The sequence below is a fragment of the Chamaea fasciata genome, unplaced genomic scaffold, assembly GCF_029207755.1.
Source record: "Chamaea fasciata isolate MVZ Bird 193981 ecotype frontalis unplaced genomic scaffold, bChaFas1.0.hap1 SCAF_4, whole genome shotgun sequence".
Classification (NCBI taxonomy): Eukaryota; Metazoa; Chordata; class Aves; order Passeriformes; family Sylviidae; genus Chamaea; species Chamaea fasciata.
The window spans coordinates 75,776,987-75,804,418 of record NW_027094089.1 but is presented as its reverse complement, the minus strand read 5'-3'; the positions used below and the strand labels follow the sequence as shown (position 1 = coordinate 75,804,418).

The 27,432-nt window shown below is 38.1% G+C and overlaps 1 protein-coding gene across 2 annotated transcripts; it reads right to left on the bottom strand.

The window, feature by feature from the left end:
- Positions 1-1,461: 1,461 nt before the first annotated feature.
- PHF6 (PHD finger protein 6) lies at positions 1,462-27,432 on the bottom strand. Of its 2 annotated transcripts, none has more exons than XM_066182079.1 (11): positions 27,305-27,432; positions 22,209-22,389; positions 21,928-22,029; positions 18,804-18,937; positions 18,454-18,497; positions 9,218-9,381; positions 8,893-9,036; positions 7,524-7,628; positions 6,528-6,661; positions 5,758-5,887; positions 1,462-5,471 (listed from the first exon to the last, which is right to left on the bottom strand). In XM_066182079.1, exons 2-10 carry the CDS (start codon positions 22,344-22,346, stop codon positions 5,758-5,760), a joined length of 1,095 nt encoding a protein of 364 aa, XP_066038176.1. In that variant the 5' UTR covers positions 22,347-22,389; positions 27,305-27,432; the 3' UTR covers positions 1,462-5,471. The 2 variants fall into 2 exon arrangements, with proteins under 2 accessions (XP_066038176.1, XP_066038177.1); XM_066182080.1 differs by having other exon boundaries at positions 1,462-4,159.

Sequence of the window (27,432 nt, the reverse complement as noted above, 5' to 3'; positions counted from 1 at the left end):
CCATGTGATGAAACTACTCCCAACATCAACTTTGGTAACAGAAGCTTTGAACAGTCTTTTCAATAAACCTTTGCAAAGACGGCTGTGGATCACAGCATGAATAAATATACTCTGGAATTGTCCTGTGCAGGGCCAGGAGCTGGACTCGATGATCCTTGTGGGTCCTGTCCAACTCAGGATATTCTATTACTTCATCAACAACACCTGATCATTTGGCAACTGTTAACTGAACGTGATGCTCAACAATTTTTTCCTGACACCTAAGTCTGTGCAGGCAGGATATGATTGTTCTCAGGTCCCGGTAATTACCTACCATGCTCATTAAATCAACTCCTTGTTTAAGGTGATGACATAATTATGAAATTTTCATCAATAGGGCAATAGTGCCCTTTCTCCTATGGAGTTTTCCCAGCACATTTCTTTGTACTTTAAAATCGCTGGCAAGTATCACCGCCTTGCTCTAGGCAGTTACACATTTGGAAAAATCCAATGAATTCCAAGTGATCATTTGCTTTGTTAATCTCTTATGCTACATTTCTGCAGTTCCAAAGTGCATCCTGGATGCAGATGCATGTGTGCAGTGTGTTTAACTTGCACTGTCATGGAACCCCAGCTGGTAACTCAGCCCCATGCAGCTGCTCACTCACTGCTCTTCCTGGCAGGATGGGGGAGAGAACTGGGAGAGTTAAAAGGAGAAAACACATGGGTTGAGGTAAGGACAGTTTAATGGGGCAGGAAAATATGAAAATAATAATGGTAATGATGATGATGATAATGATAAAAAAATTAGAATATACAAATCAGGTGACGCACTACCCAACTCTCACCACCTGCTGACAGATGCTTGGCCAGTTTCTGAGCAGCAGCTCCAGCCAGCTTTCCCCCCATTTATGACACCATATGGTAGGGAATATCCCTTTGGGTCAGCTGTTCTGGCTCTGTGCCTTCCCAACTTCTTGTGTCCTTCAGCCATGAGAAGCTGAAAAGTCCTTGATGTAGTATAAACACTACTTAGCAAGAACTAAACCATCAGTGTATTCATCAGTGTATTCATCAACTATATTCTTACACCAAACCCACAACACAGCACTGTGCCAGCTGCTAGGAGAGAATTCTATCCCAGCTGAAACCAAGACATACTCTGCATTCCCTCAGTCTCTTACTCTAAATAATTCACTCTTGGGAAAAAAAAGTTCTTGAGAGGTGAGAAAGGGAACCTCCAGCAAGTCAGTCACTTTGCATTAAGCAATGGTAAATCCAAAGCAGCTTACCAAGTGCAGAGTTAGGAACGGAGACATGCAGAGTTACCACCAAGTGCCACACTGTAAACATGATGCCTTCTCACCTCTCTCCTGGTAATGGTTTCCTGGGCCTGTAACCTCAATAGGAAATACTGCATTTATTCATTAAAATGACAGTTTCAAAAGTTATACTCTTGGAAAAAGGACAGATATGCAAACATGAAATTCATAACTCATTTATTGAATATATATATATGCAAGGATACCAATAAAAAGAAACTAATACTGCAAACTACAACTTTGGAAGTAAAGCCAATATAATTGGAACAAAATATACATAACATTGTAGATAGGAATGCATTTACCCTCTTCCATACATTCCTTGTCTTTACACCTAATGTAAATATATGCTAGAGCAAAAGCTGCAAACGTTGGCCTAACCTGAGTGCTTTCTGACAAGCAACAGCTCTCCAGGATTTGCTAAGGGCTGAGATGTCACTGCTGACTAATGGCTGTGCATACATATGCATGTATAGGAACTGCTTCACCAAGTATATAAATCAAGGGCTGTTTTCTGTTTTTTTCACCTCCATCACTGATATAGTGGAATCTGACTCTGATGACATGGAAGAGGAGTTACTAATTGCTATCATGCACTCTCAGTTCTCTTCAGATTAATTTAATCTAATGAGGATTAATTTTCTTGTCAATCTGATTCAGCGTATTAATATTTTTGGAATGCACTGATTATCACCTGCCAGATAAGTCTGATATTTCAAATAGATTATCACCTCTTCATTTTTCACTCTGTTTCAGCATGAAGTTCTCTTATAGGCAGGAGTAAGAGGCAAACTCTCTTCTGTTACACTACATTTTAGGGCCAGATTTGGCAGACTCAAACCACTGTAGATAAACACAGCTCTTTGCACCTAAAGCTGAGACTTTGTGGAGTATAGGTAAGACTCCTACTAGAGCCTTATCACAGAATGTCCTGTGGATCAACCCTTACTGAAGGAGTAGATCCTCTGCTCACCTCAAGCTTGGGAGCTGCACTGACACTGAACTAGCCTTTTCCTCCTGCCCTGGACAGCACAGCCCACTGTTTGGGGTTTGACCTTGGGACTCTGGCATTGCACCAGCTGTATCCTCGATATTAGAACAGGATCCTTGCGATGCCTGTCCTTCCTTGGCACAGTCCTTTCTGGGAATAGCACAAACACGGATCTGTGAGACCACAGAGACACAGTGAGTTGGGGAGATCTCTTAATGGAGAGGTGCAGGGAGCTGGAGAGAAACCTTCCTTCTCAGAGGTTCCAGGCATCTTAAAAAGGACACAATCCCCTTGTGAGCTAAAGAAATGCCCAAAGGCAAAAAGTAACAATAATAAAATTAAAAAAAAAAAAAAAAAATGGAACCAGTTTTTTAAGACAAGTTTTGTTGAATTCTTTGATTGTGAGATGAAAGCAGAAGGTGCCTAGTAAAAAAAAAAATCTCAGTAACAAAATGACTGTATCAATTTAACTAGCTAATTTAAACATACCTAGTTCACCTATAGAGCACTTTCATTACTTCTAACATTTCTGGGAAGGCAGTAGACGCTCTAGATAATCTTCAATATATGTCTGCAAAGATTACATTGCTTTACCAAAAAAAAAGAAACCACCTCTGCAAACCAAAACAAACCCCCCAAAATTCAGACACTGTCTGAAATTCCAAGCTAAAATACACATAAAAAGACAGTAATGGCAGTATTTTGTCTTTTAAAAAAATGATGTAAATGTTGTATACTATGATACACCGTCATGCTTTTTAGAACTACAATTAAGGATGTAAGAGATGTACAGTAAATACACTGCTGAGGTACATTTCTTCTAAATATTAACACCACGACTGAATTACTCCCCAGCAGGTAATGCTACTTGGGAACATATAAATACAGTTTTTACATTGTAAGGCACTTTTACCCAGCATACATGAGTTGAAGTCAGTTATGACAAACTTGAGGCTTGTAAGAAAAGGTTTTTGCTTTTGACTTTGCTTCCATGAATTCTGAATTGATGACAGTTTCACCAGGCCATTTCAGCACACAGGGGTAACAGGGAAACCAGCCATTCGCTTTTCTGCTACAGGAAGGTAAAGTGCTGTTCTGGTTCTTCGAGGCATGGAATGGGGTCATTTATCCATAACAGGTGAGTTATTGAACTGAATATTATACTAAGCCACTGACACAATGAATTAGAGCTCAGTCTCAAGTACAGTCAGTATGCTGGCAGATCTACCCCATGCAAACTTAGTTAAATACAGTAGCTGCAAACAAAGTGCCTTTTTTCCATGGGAGGGTCATGTATGAGGCACAAACTGAAGTAATTTAAATATTGAACGATGCTATTTTGCATTCTAAAACTATTCTGTGTGGCTGGAAAATGTTCATATTCTAGGGGAAACAAAACACCTTGATAGACAATTTCAATAATCGATCTGTCATTGCAATTCAAGTCACGCTTTTAATTTTGAAAGTTACAAATACAAAATAAAAATGATCAATGGCATCAGGTTTAGAGCAGTAACTGAATATTTTCTGTACACAGCAATATTTCTTTCCAAACAGGATTATTCTCCAGGAAAGCAAACAGAATTGATTGAATTCTAACAGGTAAAATGTTAGAAACTCCAATAAACAGTAATTGAGTCCCTCAAGACATTAAGGGAATGCATAAGAAGACAAATGACACACGTTAAATCTTTTAAAAATACAAGTAAAAAATGCTACAGAAACTCATGTTACAAATGAACCGTTTTTGCAATACCAATCACAGAAGAACTGTAGCAGTTTATAGTCAAATCAGTGTCTTTTGCTTGTTTCCTTCCTTCAAATCCAGAAGTTTTGTTGGGAGTTCAGAGTGAAACAAGTCAAAACCCTAAACAAACAATAAGGTGATGCGGTAGCAACAGACAAACATGTGGACTAGATTCAGCTTTTTGGTTTTATTTAAGTAAGTCTGAGGATGTGCTTTAACAGACTAATTGAAGAAGCCAGGAGCTATTAGAAATGACAAGGTGTTTTGAAAGCAGTCAGAGGACTGTTCTGTTAGGTTTGGTATAGCCTAGATCTGATTATTCCTTCAAGGAACATCAAATTCTAGCAAGCAGAATTCCATGATGTGATTGTTGACTTGACAGAGAATGGAAAAAAAATCACTAAAACAATATGGATGGTATGCGAAGTTTCCCATATAGTGGTCATATGATTTAAAAAAAAAACCAAACCAATCTAGCAAAAAGGTTGTCTCCTCTTTCTTCTTACAGAATATGGGACCTTTATGCACATTCTTGACAAAACATGAAGTGTTCCACACAACAGAGAACACCTGAGGTATGGACGTCAGATATGGTGGCTAAATTCCATAGTGAGTTAAGAGTTGTAACTCTCTGAAGTAAAAGAGATTGGGCTGCGAAGTCCAGGCATTTGTATAGTAGGGTATTAATCACACTTGTTGATGTGTTCTTTGTAAATCAGGACACAGAAAGAGGTGTGTTTTTGGGAAAAGAATGAACTACAGCCCTTTGGCATGAGTTCTAAAGCTCACAGCTCAGAACCAACAGCTGCTCAAGTAAACCTCCCGCAAACAATGCCGGGCGGAATGAGCAATCACAACAGGAACAACCTGAAATGTTCAAGCGTGCTTCGTGTACACTGAGTCCTTTCCTACTGGTGCTTCCCAAGCAAAAACAGCGCGGCTTTGCCATGTACAGCCTCCGGAACTTGTGCAGGAAGAAAATGCAAAATTCACAAAGTACCAGCTCGTTGCCACCACGGACTTGTCCATGTTGTTAATTAAACTAGCTAAGACCTTCCCTCATTGCGTGAATCCACTAAACAACTTACACATTCCAAATCTTAAAGTTTTTATTCAGTCCAGAAATATAGATCTTACTTCATTTCAATGTCTGCCTTAACTTTTGACACTGTACATATTACATATCATTTATATAGTGTTTCATTTTTTTCCAGACACTGCAGACTACAAACTACATAATATTGACATGTAAAACTCTGCCACTTACTGAAGGCTCACACACATGAACGTTTCAGGCAGTTCAATGAAATTTTTAACAGAGTTGGGCAGTAAAAAGTTACCAACCCTTTTCTGGTTTTTAGAAAACAATTTAAAAGAATTAGTAGTTATGATGTCTTAGCCATTCCCAGTTCTATAACTCTGTCCCTTGAACCTGTTTAAAAAATGATGAAAACAATAGTAAATTTAAAATCATACAGAAAAGCATTTTACAGCTCTGACATTACATCTACATTTAGCAATAGAAATGAGGGCCTCCCTTACACTGTTACAAAGTCAGCCAGTTTTAAAAAACAACAAATCCTCCCCATTCCTCTACAGTATGCCAATAGAAAGTATTCTGCATTCATTAGATTTAAATACTTCACTGCAGTAAACTACATAAATTGTATATTGCGTTTCAGTCTTGGTAACAGATCTGTCAGGAGTAACTTCCATACCTAGTTTCCATTGAGCTGCTGTTGAGGAATGTCATTATGGTCAGTGCCTGATTTGCCACGGCTTTTGCTTTCTCTTTCTTCATCCTCCTCATCTCTTTCATCATTTCCACTATGGTTTTTACAATAGAGTCTGGCACAATAAAAGAAACAGTGAGGATTTACACTGAAAATACCCATCAAAACCTGACTTATCTCTCAATTAGTTTTGAGATGTGCTACAAGTCAGTTGCAAACTCTCAAGTCCTTCATGGCCTTCAGCCAAGCACCAGTTAAACTGAGAAGGAAAACAAGGCTCCAGAGCAGCCAACAAAACTGTGACCAATCCCAGGTTTGCAGGACTGCCATGGCACTGCTCAGGGAATGCCCTCTCGTGGGCACAGTGAGGCAGCTCAACTGCAGCCAAGCCACAGCTCCTCAACACGGATGGGAAGTTGTGGGGTCCAAAAAGCCCCGGGAGGAAGCCACAAACACATCAATATGAAGGAATCATGACATCAATTTTCTTGATCTAAATTACAGATTACTGGAGAAGGAAAATATAATGCAATTCAAATAATTTTCTCATTTATCCTATTTACAACACTACAGAAATTTTAAATTAGCAGAGTAACTGAAATGTTTTGTAAAGTCAATGACTACTTAAAAATACTATTTTAAGTTAAATAATATTCTGTTTTTAAAGAACACATTAACTAGCCAAGTTAGGCAGAAAAAGTGTCACGAAATATCTTTACTTTCGTAATAGATTCAACAAATACATAGATCCTTACTTATAAATTCCTCGTGACATATTCTCAATGTATTTAGCTTTGTCTTCTACTCCACAGTGGTAATGGTATGTTTTTATGCAGGCTTTGATTTCACACCCAATAGTAGCACCAGGCTGGCTGCAGAGTGTGCATTTCTGTGCAGGGGAAAGGAGAGAACAGCAATGTTCAACATCTCAGTCTTTTATCTCATAGTATTCAGTTTAGTGTTACTCATATTTATAGCTAACATTTTGGAACAGAGCAATTTCTCTGGCAGATCATCCTTCCAATGAAAAGTTAATCAAAGACATGGTAAACCAGAAACTCTAAGATACCAGCCACTAAAATATGAATGCTAGGACTTACCTGCCTGTTGCACAGAAAATTGCTACATGATTGCAAAACGTGTTATTGCATTTCCAAGGCCATTTTATTGCAGCTGAAATTAGTATGCTAATATACAAAGAGTCTTAATTTTTTTTTTCAAGGAACAATATTGCTAGTTTTTTATTCTCTCTCTGATCCCCCATAAACTTCTCAGCATTTTCAAAACATCCTGAGTTTTAATAAAATACAGTGTGATGTTTTACCAGCATCCCCATCTCTGAGATCTTAATATGTTTTCCTACTAAAACACCTAAAGAGTTGGAAACACTGATATTTACTGCAAGAGCTGCATATTCTCTAATTTTATGTGCAGTTTCAAGTAGTGTTTTTTTAGTAGCACAGGTCCAAAGCTGTTACCCTCTTGTAGTTACAGCATGGCTAACATGAATCATATGATTCTGTGATAATAGAGTTATGTACATTGTCATAAAGAATCCCAAATACCACATGCCCAAACACCAATAATATTAAGGTGATTCCTATCTGGCTGCCCTTCCCACAAGTAACAATGTATTTTAATTTTGTGTTTAGAAAGAGACGGAAAAAATTGCTGCATAAAAGGAAGGAAGCAGAGCCATACAGACCTTAGCACAATCAATAACACATTCACCACATTCTGCAGGTACATACCATTCTTTTTCCTCTCTTGATTTCTTGAAGTACAGTTTTGATATCAAAATCACCAAATTCTGCCCTTGAAGTTGTTGTTAGCTGGACAGTGCCAGAAGAGAACAACTGTAAAACAAGCAAGTCAAAGTAACATCAGGTCACCAAGATGATTGGAAATTTTTTTCTTTACAGGAATAACTGAGCACTGAACATCCTGTTTTGTGATCTCAGACAGCATGTGCTTTACCAACAAACTAGGAAAAACTCTTGCTGAGCAATTAAAGTATTCCTTCTGATCCCCACTTGACTGCTTTAATTAGTCTTGTTGTTGCCTTGGAGAAATATAATTTAAAAGACAAAGGAGTAGATGAGAAATAATGATAGGATGAAAACTTAAAGTTCATACCAAATGGGCAATATTATCAATTACACTACTCAACTTTTTAGGAATATTCCATTTTCTTCCCTCTGACATATATGTAATTCAGGTTCAACCCTGATGTCAATATAGCTGTGAAGTTCTAAGGGATGAAAATGGAGAAGTACCATTCCTTCCATCATCATCCTGGTATATTCATCCTGGTATATTCTTGGCTTTCCCGTATGACCTCTCCTTTTATTTAAGGCAGTTAAGCCTTGAAACTAAAGTTTGGGTAGACAAAGTAACAAAGAGCTTTGCTGGAGTAAGACTGCTGGCACACACCAGCTCTCTGTTTAGTGTGGCTGGGTACAGACAGTCAATGAGTAACTCCAGAGATTGCCTGGAATATTTATTAATTTTGAGGTACAACATGAACCAGTAAAGTTTGTTACCCAAAGCCCTACCTCGCTCAGGATGAGTGACACGAAAGATGGCACTATCTGCTCATGCTCATTGCAACTAGATCCTGTTCAGGCTGACAGTTCTATAACGTGATCACCTAAAGGCAAGAACTTTCTGGAACTTCCATATCCCACACTCTACTTCAGTCACGCAGCCTGAATCCACAGTTCAAAAAATTAACAAAGTTCATGGATTCTTCTCAGATTGTGCCTGAATGCCTGTGAAGCTGTTTAATTCTTGGAAAGGATTCTTTTAGTTAAAACTGTTTTCTGTTTACCTTTTAAAATACTTCACAGGCATTTAGATGCTAAGGGAGCATTTTTAATAAGCTAAAGAGTCTCCCTGAGCTAATTCCATCTCTTAGCATGAAGCCAACTTTTATTCATATTGCCTGCAGTGAAAATAAATGAATTGCTCACTTTGCAACACTTCAGTGCTTAAGGAGATCATCAGCATACAGACAATACTCACCATAATTACATGTGAGGGTACTGTATTAAAATCCAAAATAGCAATTCAGACAAAAATTCAGAGAATAGACTAGTTAACAACAATACTGTTACTCACCATGCACTTATAGTGTGCTGCAGCCTTTTTGGCATTAAATATATGAAGCTTTCCTCTAGCTTCATTTTCTTCTTCACCTGCATGACAGAATCCACATTTAGGTTTTGTATCACTGGGGCTGCTTCTGTGGGGAGACCTGTCTCTCTGAAAGAAAAACATTTTACTAAAATATACTGCTGGGATACAAATAAGGTTGCAATTTTAAAAGCCTGTGGCCACCAGCTGGAGGCTCAGACAAACGCAAATTTTAATAAAACTTATATTTCAGAGAAAAAAAATGCAATTCTGTCTTCTTACTAAGAAGTTTAGCATATTTACTGCTTACATAGGAACTGCTTTCTATTTCATCTGTGCCATGTGAGGACGTGGATCTAGTGTCTTCTGATTGCCCTTTTAAATTTGTTTTTCTTGGCTTTCCCTTACGACCCCTCCTTTTTCCTTTGGGAGGTGAAGGCTCCAATTCGTGTTCATTGATATTTTCTTCTAAATCTGTTTCAGAAGTCAGAAAACATCATTAAATAAGATTCTCCGTAATTTTATTAAAAAACAACAACAACAACAACAACAACAACAAGAAAATAAGAAAAAAACCCAAACCAAACAAAAAACCCCCACAACCCAACAAAACCAGACAAGAAAAAACACAGCATGTATTTGCTGAATTTTGGTCAGAAATAAAAATAGCACCTTTTCGCCATTTATTACAAACATGCAGCTGCAGATCCTGAAAACATTACTTTTTGTATGTCACACAGCTTTGCATCTCTATAACGTAAGAAGATTTCGTGTTTCCTACAACTTCTACTTTCAGACCTAAAATGTGTCCTCTGATACGCATCTTCACCTTCACTGAAAATAACAGTCACTTAAACTACACTGAAACTGTGAAGTGTTTTCACCCATGAAATATACTAATAATTTATTATTTTAAGATGCACAACTCCAGTGTAAACTGCCCTTGATAGTATGCCACTGTACCCAAGTAATACTTCTCTCTGTGCTTTATTAATTGATGCCTGTTTACTTAAGGAAAAAAAAAAAACAAACATCCACTGGGTTTTAACATTAACATCAAGCTTGAAAACTGAAAACTATTTTGCCTTCAGTGAAACAAATCTACAATTTCATGTCATTCCAGAATATTTTTAAACCTGCAGCTAAAAGCAGCCTCCAGTTTAGAGGAAATCATCCCCACTAACAGCATCCCATATCAAGTATTTTCAGACCATTAAGTAAATGAGAACACATTTTTCAATACAGACATACCAAAGAGGCATGACAAGTTCCTTTGCAAATATCAGCTGAGCCGTGAATGCTACACAGAGCTGAGCCCAGCCTTTGGGCATGCTGTCCTTGGCACAACTCATAGTTCTACACAGGATACAGACCAATTCGGCAAGATTATGATTGCTTCCAAAGTGATCTAGTTAAATTATATCTGGTAACTACATCTAACAACCAGCTTTATTCAGTCACCAACAACTTTCCTACTCACAGGAACATCCTCCTCCTTTTTCTCTTTTAATATGTAGCACCCATTCCTGCTCAAACCACAAACATATTTCAGCAGACTTGTTGAAAGAAAATGCACAGACCCTGCTGAAGGACTTTTCTTCTCAAAATCCAAACCAGAAACATCAGCATGAGCCCCCAAAGAGAAGGAAATGGTAATCAGAAGACTTGAAACATTCACTTGATGGATACTGCCATATTGTTTCAGTATCCAGATAGGACGTCTTAGTTGGAGACTGAATGCTTACCTATCATCACATAAAAATCAGATCACATTTCTATCTCTTGATAACAGTGACTAGACTGCACAAAACTTGAAGTCAAAGTGCTGAACATATTCCACAGTCACCAAGTGGGAGCAGAAGACAACTGAAGCTCTGGCCCAGCCTGGCACACAAGTACATCCTGTTCAGCTCCAGCTATTGTATCTGTCACTAACCCCCAAGAAAGCTACAGCTTCTGCTCAGTTATTAAGGATAAAAACTCATCCAAACGCATCACAAGAGGTTATACTGAAATTTATATAGATCTGCAAATTATTTTGGTTTAAACTTACAGACTATTCACTATGTACAAATTGCTATTAAGACACATCAGTCTGTCAACAGCATCCCTATACTTTAACACATAAACTACTCTTTTCTAATTACATGTCAAAAGCACCATGTATTTTATGCTGAAAAAACTAAATACATGATGACACAGATTATGTAACGAAACAATACATTTTACATTTTCTTCTTAGTATTTCCTATATAACATTATTTTTCATTTGTCACCACTTGCTAAATTCTCCAAGCAAGATCATGCAATTTAGATACTGACCTCTTAGACTGCATATAGCAAATTTTTAATACAATCTGAAAGCCTCTTTCAAAAAGAATTCTTTTATCTTGTTCATCATGCGAACTCTCCACTGATTATTCAAAAAAATTTGTGAATATTTGTCTCTATTTTTACATTTACAGAAATCATAGATGGTTATTCTAGAAAAATAATGTTACAAAAATGTGACTACTGAATCCATGACCCTTTAAATCACATCAATAAAAAGTTAATATTCCTTCCAAAATAATTCAACAGACTTCCCTAGTGTATTTGATGAAGCAAAACACAGTCCATTCACTGCCATTCCTTATTTTTTCTAAAGCTCCTTGTCAATTCTGCCAGTCAAAATGCTTTCCACCTCAGTTCGTCCTTATTTTCTACGATAACATTAAAGCAAGTCCTGAACTCTTTACAGTCCCACTTCTTAAAAAACTAGAGGTGAGTTATAATTGCTAAAAACCAAGCACACCTTATGAAAACAGATTTTTTATAAAGTGTCGATCTCCTAACAGAGTAAGTTCTTAAGTGCTATTTTTTAGTCTATAATTATTAACCTAATAAAGATTTGAAAAGGAAAAATTACGTATTTTTAGAAGATCATTTCAGTGTTAGATAAAAAACCATGAAGAATGCACAGCTTTCCTCAAAAGAGATCCCCTCTTCTGTGCTTAAAACTATGACTTTCAGAGAAGTTCAGACATCATTAAAATCCAGCTGCTACATGACCCCCCTTCACTAAAATACAATTCATTGAATTCATTTACGTCTCCTACTTCAAGTGACGTGGATCTACAGAGTAAAAGGACCAAGATGTGAGGAACTGCTCTACCACATCTGTCCTTCAAGACTGAAACCTCAAAACATTAAAGCCCTTCTCGTTTTTACAGTACCTCAAACTCGCAGAACACATCAAGGAGACTACCAGCTATCAAACCCATCTGGATGGTCTTCATGTTCAATTACAGCTTGGTGGGTGCCCTATCCCTCCCCTCAAGCCCACTGCCAGCTTACCCTGTGTCCCTGGCATCTGATGGTTGGGTGTTTCCAACTTCTCATGTCAGCTTGAACTAAGGAAAACACAAAAAGTTGTTCAACTCCTCCCTGACCAGGTGATGTTTTATCATGGGTATCACCCATCCTCTGAATCCCCCGAGATTCCCTAGAATTCCCTCTTCAATTACCCCTCATCCCATATTCCATTACTGCATTGATTTTTAAAATCATGACAATTTCTCAGTATAACTTTATCTAAAGTGTTGCAAGGAGGTTTCTATGAGCTTCCCTCCGAAGTCCCTAAATGCTTGATCTGAAAAGAGCCCAATATACAACTTGGTCTGGTAAGGGGGGATTAAGGGTAGAAATCAAGAGGAAACTATCTACATTTTAAAAAGCACCTAGGAATATGGTATTTTAAATGCAGATGGGTAGCAACAAGACCCTAATTTGCATTTTAGAAATCCATGAGCAGTACTAAGTACCACAGAAGGAAGCCTGGCAAAATGCTGTCTTACATCAACTGTTAACAGGGAGATTCATCTTCAGAGAGAAATCTAAAAATTCTCCTTTGATCATGACTAGAAGGAAGAAGGATCAAGATGTTTGCTTAAAATAAGGCTTGGCAGAGATATAGTTGAGATATCACTGATTCATATTGCATCAGCTTGAAATACACATGGAATCACCCCTTTCCAAAAGCCAGGTTAAAGCAAAGTAATACAGAATTATGTGATTTAAAGGTTGTGAAAGAAAAAGTAAAAAGAGGATGTGTACAGTAAATACCGCTCTATTGATATCCTACATTTTATCTTAAAGGAGGCTGAGTTTGTATGAAGAAGATAAAAACTAAAACTACTGGCAAAATATATTTGCAAGTAGGACTGGATATGAAAAGAAGACAAAGCACAGAATGTTGAGGAGGCTGAGACATGATGCTGTGTAAATCTGAAATCATACGTATGCAGGTAAAATTTTACAGTGCACTTGGGAGAAAAGAGAAACTAAAAATTCAAGGAACAAAATCAATCTTATTAGATTTTTAGAAGAGAAATGGAATACAACGCAGAAAGAAAAGAGTAATTCAGCATGGTAGAGTAAAATCTTAAACTATGGTTGAAACCAAATAGACCATATGAGCCAACACCATTTATTTAAATTGGAAAGAAACATTAAAAAAAGAAAACAAACCCAAAGGAGCCTTATTGGCCCAGTAGTTAATGCTAAAAATGTGGATGCATCTATAAGCAATAGTAAGAATCAGGGATTTGCATAAAGCCCCTTGCAATCAAATACAAAATCAGGTAAACTAATCATGAAAAAATAGTAGTTTTTATCAGCAGCTAATGTGAAATTAATGACCAAAATGCTATATATATTTTTGTGTTATCTTTTTCAATGGAAGAAGAGTAAGTTACATTAAACACATAAAAATTAAATCAGCCCTCAGGTCCTGCCACTAATATGTTTTCCAAAAGTCCCAGATACTTCAAGGAACTGATGACTCTTGTTCAAAAGTTGTTTGTTATGAGGTACTTGAGATTATTGCTTTAATTAAGTACATTTAACATAGAAAAATAATAAAATATTCCCTACTAACCACACAATTTAAATGTGTTTTCAAGCAAAGATACACTGGCAGAGACTGAAGACAGATGATGCACTTGGCTCATTTGCATAATCACAAAGCTTATGATCACTGGTCTGATGAATATGTTGAGTAGCTCAAGCCTCTCTGTCTAACACCTTGCCTGGGTGAGAGGGAGAATTAGAATATCACAGGACAGCTCCTCAGACAGGACAAACCATTCACCATATGACACATTTTTCCTTTTCCATTAGCAGTGTGGTTTTCCATAAGAAAACCCTGGTGTGATAACCCTTCTGCACAAACCCTCACTCATCTATAATGGGACACTGCTAATTCACTGCCTGGACCAACTCTTCCTGTGGGAACACCATGTACACATTGGATGCCACACCCAGAGCATTCCCCAGGAGACAGACACCAAGCAGGTTGAGTTAGCAGAGCTCGGGGAAGACTTTCTCAGGGTCAAAATCAAGGTGACCCCAAACTGCAACATTACAGAAACATTAACACCTGACTATGTTACTGCAAACAAGGTGAAGCAAACCTGTGCTTTGACCAGTGCCACAGAAAATATGACAGGGAACAAACACTGCTTGAAGAATCCAAAGATGAATCAGAATGTTACCTAACCACAATGTCAAAAAGTCGCAGATGTTTTTCCTGCCAGTCTCTGGTTTTCACAGCACTTTGGGAAAGTAGTCAGTGCACTATAGATTGCAGTATATCTAAATAGGTCTCAGAGAAATAGCATCATGACTCAACTTACCAAGTAGTGTGCAAAGCACAGATTCCATGTCTGATCTTTAGAATGACGTGGAAAGGATGCTAAGACAGGGAATGTCCTTATTTCCACTGTGGAAACATAATTCCCTGAGGCTTTGAGCACAGTTACAACAAAAATTACAGACATTTTATTTTCTGACCCCACAGTTCTCAAGCATCTGCTTTAAACATTAACAAGAGAAGCCATATGGCTCTTTGTTAGTCTTTGTCTTACCACTGTGTAACAGATGAAATTACATTCTTATCTTAGTTTATATTAAATTATTCCTCATCAGCTGAATTTGTTTTAAATTCAACACATCAGCCAGGGCAGCCCCACCTGCAGGGAACTGCGAGGCCAGTTTTTTCATTTTTCAACAATGATTTCCAGTACACTGGAATAAGTTCCAACAAATGGTTCCAAAACATTAGTTCAACAATACTTCATTCTTCAGACAGAATAAATGCAATTGTATCAAACTGAACAGTATTTCAACTAATAGTTAGTTCTGATCATTTAAAAGCACTGGCACTAATTCCCGTAACCTATTAGGTATTGAAAATTTAGACAGCTTGCCTGAAATCATGACTGAAGCTGTTACCTGAAGTTCAGTTATTCTGTTAAATTTGTAACCAGCAAGGCAAAAACCTAGATGTCCTTTTTCCAGTTAATGGGAACAAAGCACAGGAAAACCACACTGAATTACATAAAGGAAATATAGCAGAAATACAATTTTCCTATTCTATGTCACCTAAATGTCAGACCATATAGATAAACTAGATAAACCAAACAATCTGTTCAAACAGGTAATGAATTTGAGAGCACAGTTCTCTGCTGCCACGTTTCACATTTTTATATTCAAAGAAAGCAGAAAGTAGTTCATCAAGTCCTGTCAAGTGGAGAAAAATTAATTCCCATCACTCATTAATTTTGTCTTCATGAGTAGGTACCAAGTCTGATGAATCCTCACACCACCTGAATTTCATAACAGCAATAAAAAGCATATATGAGGTCCTTTTCATTACGTTTTAGCAGGTAACTTAGTTCCAACGTAAGCCCTTCAACAACATTTCCATGCAGCCTCAAGAGATTTTCTTTAACTGTTATTAAGTGTTTAACAGACAGTCTCTTAAAACTAGAACTTCTAACAAAAGTACGTGAGTCAGATCTCAGACTTGGGCAAGTATGCCCCCAGAAGCATCCATTTTTTATGGAAAAACCTCACTGTTATGCAGCAGTGCTGCCTACAGAAAATAAACTCTTCTGGACAAACTAAACACTCCCACAAACTCTTTGAACACCTACTAACATAAGTGACAGAATAAAAATACTTGGCCTGGAACAATTAAATCTGGATACAAAGAACCAAGCATAAGAACCCACAGATGTTCTAAACTGACCAAGAAAACAAAATGCAACAAATTAATAGTAATAAAAAAAATGCCCAACCAAAAAGCAACCCAGAGTAGGAGCAGTTAAGTTTCCATTATAAAGGACTGATGATTCCAGCACCTCCATGCACCCACACTTATCTGTGGTAACAGAACCACAAATAAGCTTTAACTGTTCTGTTAGGAAAACACTGCTAAGCAAAGATTAATGAAAATGAAACTAAAACAAGATTTAAAAAAAACCCCACTATGTTAACATCTAGTTTCCCTGCCTAGTCTAGTCACTCTTCTCTGCCAAGTCCTTTATCTGGTTTCACACACCACCATTCTTTCACACTGAAATGCCTCCTTGACATTCACATCTTCAACAAGAAACAAACAAAATACATATATAAACCTTAATCTCATCATCCAACACCTTCCAGTTGCTATTTCACTGAGCAAACTTCAGCACTTACGTATTGAAGAAAAAAACCTCCCAAGTCCATTCTGGAACTCTGAAAACCACCCTGTAATTTTTGTCTGCTAAAGTTAATTAGTGTTCAATGTAGCAAAATACCATTGCCATGGAAATTACTTATAGCATTGCATCAGGCATATGCAATTTGTATTTCTACTTTCTTTGATTTAAAGGAAGTCTATCACAAAAGAGCCCCAGCTTCTGGCATTATCAAATCCACAACTGTAAATGTTAATTGTATTATGGGTAAAGTTTCCAAAACTGTATGGACTAAAAAGAAAACATATTCTTTGGGAAAGAGCACTGGTTGGAATTTCAGTGAAATATTACATGAAGAACTGAAAACAGCAATGTGAAGTATAGCTACACATAGTTCTAGAAGAGCAAAGCTATTTCTAGAAGTGTAAAGCATGACAGAAGTAAATATTTTAAACAAAAAAAGATGTGTGCAAAGTGCTAAATAATGTACTATCAGTTTCTTTGGCCTCAGCTGTTCTGAGTGACATTGTGTATTTCTTGTCTCCTACCCTCAGTCTAAGAGGTTCTTTATATGAGTCTAGATAAATGTTTCAATAAACTACCATCATCAACATTTAATAAAAAACCCACTAATTTTTCCCAGTGTATCTATATAAAATTTAAAAGCCTTTGCTATTAGAAAACGACATTGTAAAATTGGAAATAATGATTTCCGAAAGCTCTTAAAGAAAAGCACAAGTTCAGGTCCTGCAAGGAATCCCAAGTAGAAAAGGCAGTCCATTGGTTTTGAGCTCCAAGAAGAATTGGAGGCATTTTTAAACACATGTCAAACACTGAGACATTTCTGAGTAAGTATAAAAGATTATTTTAACACATCAGTTCAAGCAATTAATCTCTCTGGACTCAAAACATCTTTCATATTCTGTGTCTGCTAACACACAAAGCAACCCCCAAAACAAACAAATGAAGTGCCAAACTACTAGATAACATGGCCCCTTCTCTTTGGAGAACTAACTATAATGTATATATTATTTTTCTTGTTTAAACCCAGTAACAGTAAAATCAGTTTCATATATAGCCACACAACAATAATTATGTAAATAGACTAAAAAGAAAAGAAATCCATTCTCTTTGGTATTTTCTGCTGCCTTCACAATCTTTCTGAACACTGAAATAACACCCAAACCTTTGCCATTAACATGTCTACTACCCGTAGCATAAAAAGCAAAATATTATCTTAGAAATACATTGGGCATAGAGACTGAAATAATTTATGAAGTTTAATCTTCACTAAACAGTTGTATACTCCTCATTAGTTAAATCTGATGACATTTCAGTAGAAAGCAATGCAAGAAGTAAACTACCAACTGTTTGCTTACCCAAATTCAGACACAGAAGAAAAAAAGAAAAATACCTTAATAAATACACAATAAATAAATACACACTAGTCTGGAATTTTAACAGACCGCACAATATATCGACATTTGTGGCATTTCACTGTTCTTTTCTGCAAAGCTACACAGCTTTCATGAATGGATCCATAAAACTTTTTTAAAATCAATATGATTCAGAAACTTATCTAGAAATGAACTCATCACAACCCTTTTCATTTACTATTGGGTGTTTCTTTTTTCAAGAGTTAAACTCTATTTGCTAGTCAAAAAATTAATAGATATTTAGGAACATTAGCAGTAGCAAAAATCAGCTGTTACCTGACAAAGTATTTCAGATGTTAATATTGTGAATACTTAACTACCAATATAAGCCAGCTTCTTCCAAGAAGGGAATGTATAACTTCTACCCAAACTTTGGTTTTATGGAGCATCATATAATTTGAACATCCTAAAATTTACAGTTGGGGTTTTTCTCCACTTCAATCAATAATTTTTAGAGAAAATACAGAAATCAGATGGGCTTCCAAACTCATTGTTTCTCAAAAAAATGTAGTTCTAATTTTTACTGAAAACATTTATATTCTCCAGAAAAATTAAATTTAACCAAATAGCTTTCTACAATGGGAAAAATTTATATTGAATAATTTTACCTTCAGAGTTATGCGTAGTTTTCTTGTGTTTTCGACATAAAATCCTATAAACAAAGTAGTTGAAAACTGTCAAGTCAGTCACGAATCACAGATTATTTACTCATCTTTTAAATTTAAATGTCAGTACATTTTTCTCCCACTTAAAAGACTCACTGATACACAAATCTTGCAGTGAAAATGTGCTTTCCTAGCACATCACTATTTTGAATGCCACAATCATAATTAGAATTTTTGCAACAGTTTTGTTTAGATTCCAAAGTGGGGTTTTGTTTTGCTTTGTTGTTTGTTTTTTAAACAAAGAATGTAAAATACAAATTAAAAAATAAGTGTAACAAATAAATAATAGTTACATATAAATGCCTTGTGAAGGTTTCTCTCTTATCTGAGCCTTATCATGCAAAGCACAGTAGTAGTGATATGTCTTGTGACATGTTTTCACATCACAGCCAATGGTCGCTCCAGGACAGTGGCATAAAGAGCACATCTGGAAAGGAAAAGCAAGCACAACTCATGGTTACTTTTTGTTTAGTATTTACCAGTCCTGGTGACAAAACAAATGGATTGATGCACTTCTTATTACTCTTTCTGCTCTCAGGTGTTTTGCATAATTTGTTTCAAAATCAAGAAATTTGCTAAATGTGTGCAACAGTGCAATAACATCAGATGCATTATCAACTCAACCACCATTATCAACTCAACGAAGAAAATAAGTCATTTATTTTTGTGGAATGTATCTGACGAAAGTGACACAGGTATTCACCTGAATATCCCTCTCACAAGGACAGTCTGTTTGTACCAACCATTTCAGAAAAGTTAAAATCATAATTGTACCTGTTTAGTTCTGAATTACATTAAAAAGGCAAGAGGGGAAAAAAATGACATCTACTTGAGAATGAATCCTGCAGTCAGGAATACTGATGATCTGCAAATTTACCTTGGCATCAGCAGCTAACTTTTTTTTCTACAATTACGTCCTTAAGTCCTTTCCAAAACACTGAATTTAGTGGAATATTTGGTAAACACAATTAATTTATTTCAACTAAACTAAATTTTGCTCTTTATACTTATATTGCAAAAAAGATTCAAATTGAGGTTGTTGCTTTACTCTTCTTTCCCATGAATTAATTCTTCTTGTATCAGACACATAGACAACACCTATCTGCCTTGCTCATGGTCCTCCTTATACTGTGGTAGGAAAGTAAGTAATTGACAATATGACAACATTTTACTCTTTATTGTTCTCTACTGACTCAGTATTCCCCAAAATCTCAGGACTGCCCATTAAACTCACCTCCTAAGACCAACCCCAAAAGGTTACAACCAATTCCAAATTTAAGTATGCAATGTAGGATATTCCCTACATATATCTATCTGTATCTATCTCTCTATATATCTTTGTGGATACATTTTTTTCTCCACTGCACTTGTTTAGTCAAGCTCTCCTTGCTACGCTCAAATATGCCAAAAAAATATACCACCAAAGTTAACAAATATACCACCAGCCTGTTTTTCAGTTTTAACGAAGTCAACTGAACAGTAAAAATGTCAAAGCCTTGGATCATCTCCATTTACTCCTCTGCAAGCTCTGAAATGGTACAGTTATATACTGTTCCCTAGTTGTTACCTAATTTGTATGGGCATTTTATCTCATAAATCTGTTACACATTATGGTTTTATATAAAATAATTGCTGATCAAAGTCCCTTAGAAAAGCCTAGGCTTATATATCCAGCCAATCAAGTTCAGTCAGAAACTGAGTTCTTCTGAAAGCTAGAAATGACTAAAAGAAAACTTTATTTTTATGAACACCATGATGTGCCTGTAAAACAGAGCACACATGTTTCATCCATGTTTCTAATAAGTAATAAAATATTTATTCCACTGGCATGTGTCTGCTGTCCAAATGGTCATTAACTTAATATTGGTATATTGGGTATGTAAGAAATTTGATAAGCCGCAAATTAGGTATGTTCTTCAAAAAAACCAAAACCCTTCCATTCATAGATACTAGAAATAACACAGATAATTAAAATAATTAAGATATCAGTGACCTGTACTTCCAAATATTTAGACTTCATAAGCTTTTGTGACTGGCCCACCAAAGTTTGAACCTACCACCTTTTCTCAGACTGATCTATTACCATCAGAAAGTCTCTGCATGCTGTCACTGTCACTCTGGTAACAAGGTCTCCACCGTCTGTGCCCACCTGGCCAGCAGCAGCTCCTGAGGGAGGACAAACTGAGCCCAAGCCATCAATACATTCACTTAACCCAGTGCACTGAGGTTTTTTGCTGAATGTGTTCCCCCAGAATGGACCAGGCCAGACCAGCAAGCAGACCTGAGCACAGGGATTTGGCCTAATGATAAACCTTTACCTTTAAACTTCCTACACACCAATGGAGAAAGAGAAGTTCCTCCAGAGAGTGATTCAGAGCTGCAGCTTTCTGACAGCTGGAGACACAGCACCTAAGTTATGATCTAAAATTATCTTGTACATTTTCACCAAAGAGGAAACAACTCAGGACTATGAATCCATTAGACTGACCAGAACCACATTTTCTACAAATACTTGAACAAAGTGTCTAGTACACACAGCTGGTGAGTTACAAGAATGGAGCCATTGCAACAGAAGGAACATAAAGCGATTCAGAAGCAGAATCCACCACCAAAAACATAAAAAGAAAAAACCTTTAAAACCATTTAAGAGACACAAGAATCAAGAAGTTTCCTTAAGATCAGTAGTTTCATTTACCACCATGTCCTTTGGAAAGTCCTAATCTCAACATGAATGATTTGTGAACAGTTATACTTTATGCTTCAGCTAATTAGAGAAAAAGAAGTTCCCTGGATTGGAAAAGATTAAAATGAAACAGTGAATGAAATAGTAGACTATTATTATAAAATTGTAGTTCTACAACTATACTTTAGACTTCTCTTAGTGGTCCAAGAAATGGTATGTATTTACATTGCTTTAAATAACTAAGCTGAAAGGTTTTAATGTGAGGAGTGAACTGATCATCTGCTAAAATTATCCTTGAAAGAGCCTCACCCATTTCCTCAAATGGAAAAAAACTAGTTGCAAATTAATAATACTACTAATAAAAAAATCCTCATGAATTAGCTTCTCAGGAATTAAAAAGTCACTGCTGCTCAGTCTCTTTAATTTGGTGGAGCTGCAATGACTACTGTATCCACATACCTCATAAGCCCTCAATATTCACATCATTATTTTTTAAATCAATAAAAAAGGAGCGAAAAGTGTATTTCATAGCTAAAGCTAGATTTTGGTAGCAAGTCCGAATACTGGCAAAGACACAACAACACCCTTCCCAGGACCCTAGAATGTGGGTTTCTTTCAGAAATCTAATGGAAAATATTAATTAGATTAAATACACTGAACAAACTTCCTTGCTAACTTTATGGGAGGTATGAAAATACTCTCGTCCATTTTCAAGAGCCACAATAGGGACTTACCAGTTTTGTGCCTCTCTTTATTTCTTTCTGAATATCTTCAATAGAGAATCCACCGAGACTCTCATTATCAGTGTGTGAAGAAACCAGTGCGGACGAGAACAGCTAAAATCACAAAGACAAAACCTGCATTTTAATTTTTAAAAGGTACAAGCCATAGAGAAACTTACAGATACAAAACCCACCAAACTGCAGTGGTTAATCATGCCTGCCAGTTCCCATCTGGTTGGCTTTTCCAGGTGTTTGCAGCGTTTTCCGGCTTCGCCCCATTCCCGGTCACTCACCATACACTTGTGATGTGCCGCCACCTTCTGGTTCTCCGACATCAGCAGTTGCCCACATTCATTATCTTTATTCGACCGACAGAACCCACACTTCCTTTGTCTGGAGGAGACTTTCTTCTGTCCGACTGAGCTTGTCATGATTTTAAATGACCTTTAGAATGCCACTGCAATCCTCTCAATGCTACAGGGAAAGAACACCTGCAATCAGCACGTTAAACAGCAACAAATGGCAAATTAAAATAGCTTTATAAATGCAGTGTTGGATGCTTGGAAGTGATTTGGCCCCTTTCTTTAAGCTACTTCAATACAGCCAAATAAACAAGTGATTGGCAGAGGCAGTATTTTACCAAATTTTAATGACATTTCTTCAGCAAGAAAAAATAGTTTCTTCATGCAAAAAAAAAAGTCTGAGAATTAAAATAAAACTTTGGACATTAATAAAAAAGCAGAAGATGGAAAAGAAATAAGTGGGAAATACACCAAGAGAATCACTGGGGGGAAAAAAAGTTACTGCAACTCATTTTTATAGTTATTTATTACAGGAAAGGAATTTGTAGAAAATATATATATATGTACATGCAATGAAATTCATGCCACTGAACTTCTTCAAAAACAGAAGCAAAGGAAAACCCAAAGTTCAGCATAGTCTTGAGCACAGGTTTTGGCTGTAAAGGCTAACAAAGTCTCAGGGCAGAGGTGTAAAGAGTAGAGATGAGATGATAAAATGTTTCCGCTTTTGGCATCAGAGGTATCTTGTGGCAACTCAAACAGCATTAGGAACAAAACTTTAGACACCTCTCTGACTAAGGTGCTGCAGTGGAAACCTCTCTGTGACCCACGGTTAGTTTGGCAGTAAAACACCAGGTTTCAGTAAATGCATGGGAGTTGCTGTTCTCAGCTCAGAAAAGTAACTTAAAATTAAACTCAGTATGAACCACAAACTTGTCATGTGCTACCAGCAACACATTTTAAAATGTAGCACTGAGGTCACAGGTCCAACTCAGGGAGACAGGGCTTGTGCAAAACTGAAAATACTCAATGAGTGTATTAATTTCTTGGCCCAGTATTAAGAAGTTTGTGTTCATTTGCTTCTACATCTACCAAGAAATATTAAAAAAAAATCATCTTCTTCAAACAGACTTTCTTAAAGCTTTTTACTTTGGAGATTTGAGCCTTACTATCAGAATTTGCCACAGCTGCAATAAAATCCTCCTCAGCCTTTCTCTTCATTTGACTCGTTAAAGTAAGAAAAGCCACCAGAGTTTGATATTTGTGTTGGAAAAAAAGTGTAAAATCCAGCCATAAATAAGAGAGCAGAATTGCAACACATCTGGACTGGGTTACAATGGCACAGATCTGCATGAAAATGCTAGACTGCTGTCTGTAATTTGCACAGGCAGACGCGGTGCTCCCCAGCGCTGTCAGGAGCCCACAATGCCGGTATCACTCACTCTTCCTCTAACCGAAAGCAAAGGAACGTCCTCAAGTTCCCGTCAGCGCGTTCTCCTGCCGGCAGACACTCCTGCTGCCTCCTGCTTCAACAGATTTTCACAGACCGGGTCGTGGCTGCTGGCCTTGCACTGTTTACTGCAAAACTCCTGCCTCAGAAGGCGCCTGTCCTGTCCCCCTGGCCTCTCCTCTCCCAACAGCTTCATCTGCTTTCTGTTCCGACTGCGGAGAGCTCACGTCGCTGACGCACACTCAGAACAAGAATGCAAAGATTTCGGATCTCCCTGATTTGCACAAAAAAAAAAAAAAGTGCAAATCTGGATAAACTGGTCACACCCGTCTGCAGTGGCAATAGTGAGCCCTTAAGAGTTAAACACAAAAGAATTATTATACTGTATTCTTCTAAAGAAAAAATAAAACAAGACTATTCTGTAATCCCTTCTGAGAAGAAAGGATGGTTCCTGAAGAGACAGACACACAGACATAAATATATATATACATACATATATATATGTGTATGTATGTATGTATGTATATTAAAAAATAAGAATCTGGGTAATTTTTAAAACTTAAATAATGTTTGGGAGCAAAAAAAGACCTACAAAAGACAAGCAGGAAGTTAGAGCACAAAGATTTCTTGTTTACATCTCACATCCAATAGAACAACATAAACCACACAGGGATGTTTAGAAATATACTAACAAAATAATGTAAAATGCAAAAAAGTTCTGGTTTTGTATGAACAGTGTGGTATATACACACACAATCACTTGGGCCTACCTGTTTCATTTTATATTCATATTATATTATTAAAATATTGACACCAATGAATACCAGTTACTGTAAGGAAGATCAGGAATTTCCTTGTACATGTGCAAAGGTCCTACTGACTCTTAGGAACAAGAATTACTACTAAAACAGAGCTACTCTTGAATTTAAGCAGCAAGTTTGTATTTTAGAAAATGAAAGTAATTTACAGCACACATAAAAAATTTTTAAGTGGCTCTCATCATATTTAATTTATAGAAAAAACAACCTTTAAAACACAAGATTATAAAGAACCTTCTAACAGCTCGCTGCTTTCCACCTCCCAGGGCACTATAGGCACGTCACTGCAGCAGCACCAGAACCTGACACAGCCTGACTTCCTCAAGTACTTCTGCATAACTAGATTTTTTAGGGCTCACAGTGAAGTTAAAAATAATGCCAACCTTTACTCGATATATGGATGTTGAAGTTTTTATAAAACCCAACTGTTTTGAAATACTTCACAATTACAAACAATTTAACACTTGAAAAAATATTCAAAACTCAAACAGGCCAAAAAGGAAATCACATTCTTTTCACCATCAGATTAAATCACTCTGAAAGCATTTCACAAGGGTATCAAAAAGTTTTCTTTCCAACCCCTATTTGTTTTTGTTTGTTTCACTGGGCATTTACCCTATATATACATTTTTAAAGTGTAGAAAAAAAACTCTGAGCATGAGAAACATCTGTAGATCTCTCCATAAATTGCATTTGCTTTCTCATGTGAGAAGACACTTCTCTTGGAACACTTTTCTTTGTGTCAAAATGCACTTATCCTGTCTATTAAAAAAATAGAACAATTTTTCTGAGAAAGATGAACCAAGTTAAGCAGCTACAGTCCCACAATTCTGAATGCAAGCACTCATAATTCTGTTTTCACCTCTCGAGTTAAATCACCCAGAGCAACTAATCTAATAACTAGTTTTCTAAGTATCAAGCTATTTTCATTGGAATGAGAAAAAAATGCAACTTAAAACCAGCTCAACATTTTGGTTTTCCATGTTTAAAAGGTTAACAAATGAGTAACCACTACAAAAAAATAGTGATTACATCTACTGTTGACAGAATCCTGCTCATCAGCTTTGTCCGAGTCTCACAGACTGGATCACAAGGAGTGACGTGCTGTGGAATCACTGGCTGGGAGATTTTCACTGTCTCCACCAAAATGGAACACACACACTACAAACACAAAGATTATTCCACACACATAGATTTTCCACGGGCTTGATCTAGGAAATGAGAAGTTGCATGAACCCTAGAATCACACCAGCAGAAAGTCACTCAGACATTCTTCAACGAAAAATCTGGGTTCATTTGCATTCACATTTCTTATGTGATCTAAAGTATTAAATATGGTGCTTTCCCTCACAGCATCTTTATCTTTAAAGCAGCAGATTTTACACCCTCCTGTAACTTCCGTGCTGCTTTACTGAGCTGTAGACAACAGATATCCCAATATAAAAATGCAAGTTCAATGACTCTCAGGCACAGGAGGCCCTCAATGCATGAGACATTGTTCAGCACCAAAGAATGGAAAGTAACCTGGACTCTTAATTTCTATTTATTGTCCAAACATGTTTGAGGAGCCTGATTATGGGAGTTAAAACCTCACTTGTATTTCCTATAAAGGACAGCAACCTACATGCTGCACTTGTAATGTCTGCTTTGCTGTGTGACCTGTACCACTCCCAAACTGCATTTCAAAAAAATTAGAATTTATATTTGTGAAGAAAATTTCAGACACCTGAGAAAAACCTGTGAGAAGTAAACAAGCTTCAGAAAACGCCACTGCAGATGCTGAAGTGGTTTGGTCTCTCAGGAAAAGCCACAGAAAATATTTGTGCTGATTTTTCCAAAATGCTCACTGGAGATACCAGTCACAAGCTTACAAGTGCCTCACAGCTTCCTGGGTCGGTGACCCACTGGAGGGAGGTTTATTTTGGAGAAGGGGGGAGTGAAAAACGGGAAAGGGAAAGCATCCTGTAGGATTTTGTGACTGAGAACCCAAATCACAGGTCCCGCAGAAATGTTTATCCAAGAGTTACGTTCACACAGCATCCTACAGTCACTACAAAAAGCAGGATGGGAATCTATCTGTACAACTTCCTTAACAAAACCCCAAAAAGACACGGAAGAAGGGGCAGATGTGAGGGGAAAAGGGCAAACCCTCGAAAGCCTAAACAATGAGAGCAGAGTAGGTGACTAAAAATGACACAGAGAGAGCCCGCAGTCAGGGATATCTGGCAGACGGCGCTGAGGGATCTCCAGGAAAGTTTACATCCTCCCACGGGGAGCGGGAGATGGGTCGATAGCGGCACCCCTGCCGCCGCCTCTCCCGGGGACCGACGGGGCAGGACGGCATCTCCCGCAGGACCGGCCCGAGCTGCCCGTGGGTCCGGCCGGCACCGCCGAGGCCCGACCCCTCCCCAGCCGAGGGGGCACCGGGGGGGTGCAGGAGGACGCGGGAAGGGCGACCCCCTCCCGATCCCGTGAAATTTTGGGAGAAACGGGACCGGGAGACAAGGGGGGGCGGATCCTCCCCGCAAGAAGGGCGCGGGCCGGGGCGGACGGAGCGAGCGGCACCGCCGGCCCGGGGAGGGGGCAGGGGGGCGGTACCGGCACCGGGGGCACCCCTGAGGGGATACTGCGGGGTGCCGCGACCCTCGCGGGGCTGCAGGGGCCGGCTGAAGTCCCGGGACCGGCGGCGGCTACGGGCGGGCGGGCCCCGGGCCGGGGGCTGCGGGCGGGCCGGGGGCGCCGCGCCTGCCCCTGGCGCGCGGCGCAGCGGCGGCGGGGCGGGCAGCGGGCGCTCGGCGGGTCGGTCGTCGGTCACTCACCCGTGCGGCGGGCGGAGTGCGGGCGGAGGAGCCGCTCGGCACGGCCCGTCCCCGCTCGCGGGTCGCTCAGGGCCGCTCGCCCGCCGGGACCGGCGCGTTCATTCGGGGCTCGGAACGCGCCGCCGCCG

Bases quoted from the DNA above. Each gene is read 5' to 3' on its own strand.
- PHF6 (XM_066182079.1), bottom strand. From the start codon at position 22,346: ATGACAAGCTCAGTCGGACAGAAGAAAGTCTCCTCCAGACAAAGGAAG. The intron at 18,938-21,927 runs GTAAGTCCCTAT...TTTCCTTTCCAG, and splicing joins TAAAGAGAGGCACAAAACTG to ATGTGCTCTTTATGCCACTG. The intron at 18,498-18,803 runs GTAACTATTATT...CTTTGTTTATAG, and splicing joins CCTTCACAAGGCATTTATAT to GATTTTATGTCGAAAACACA.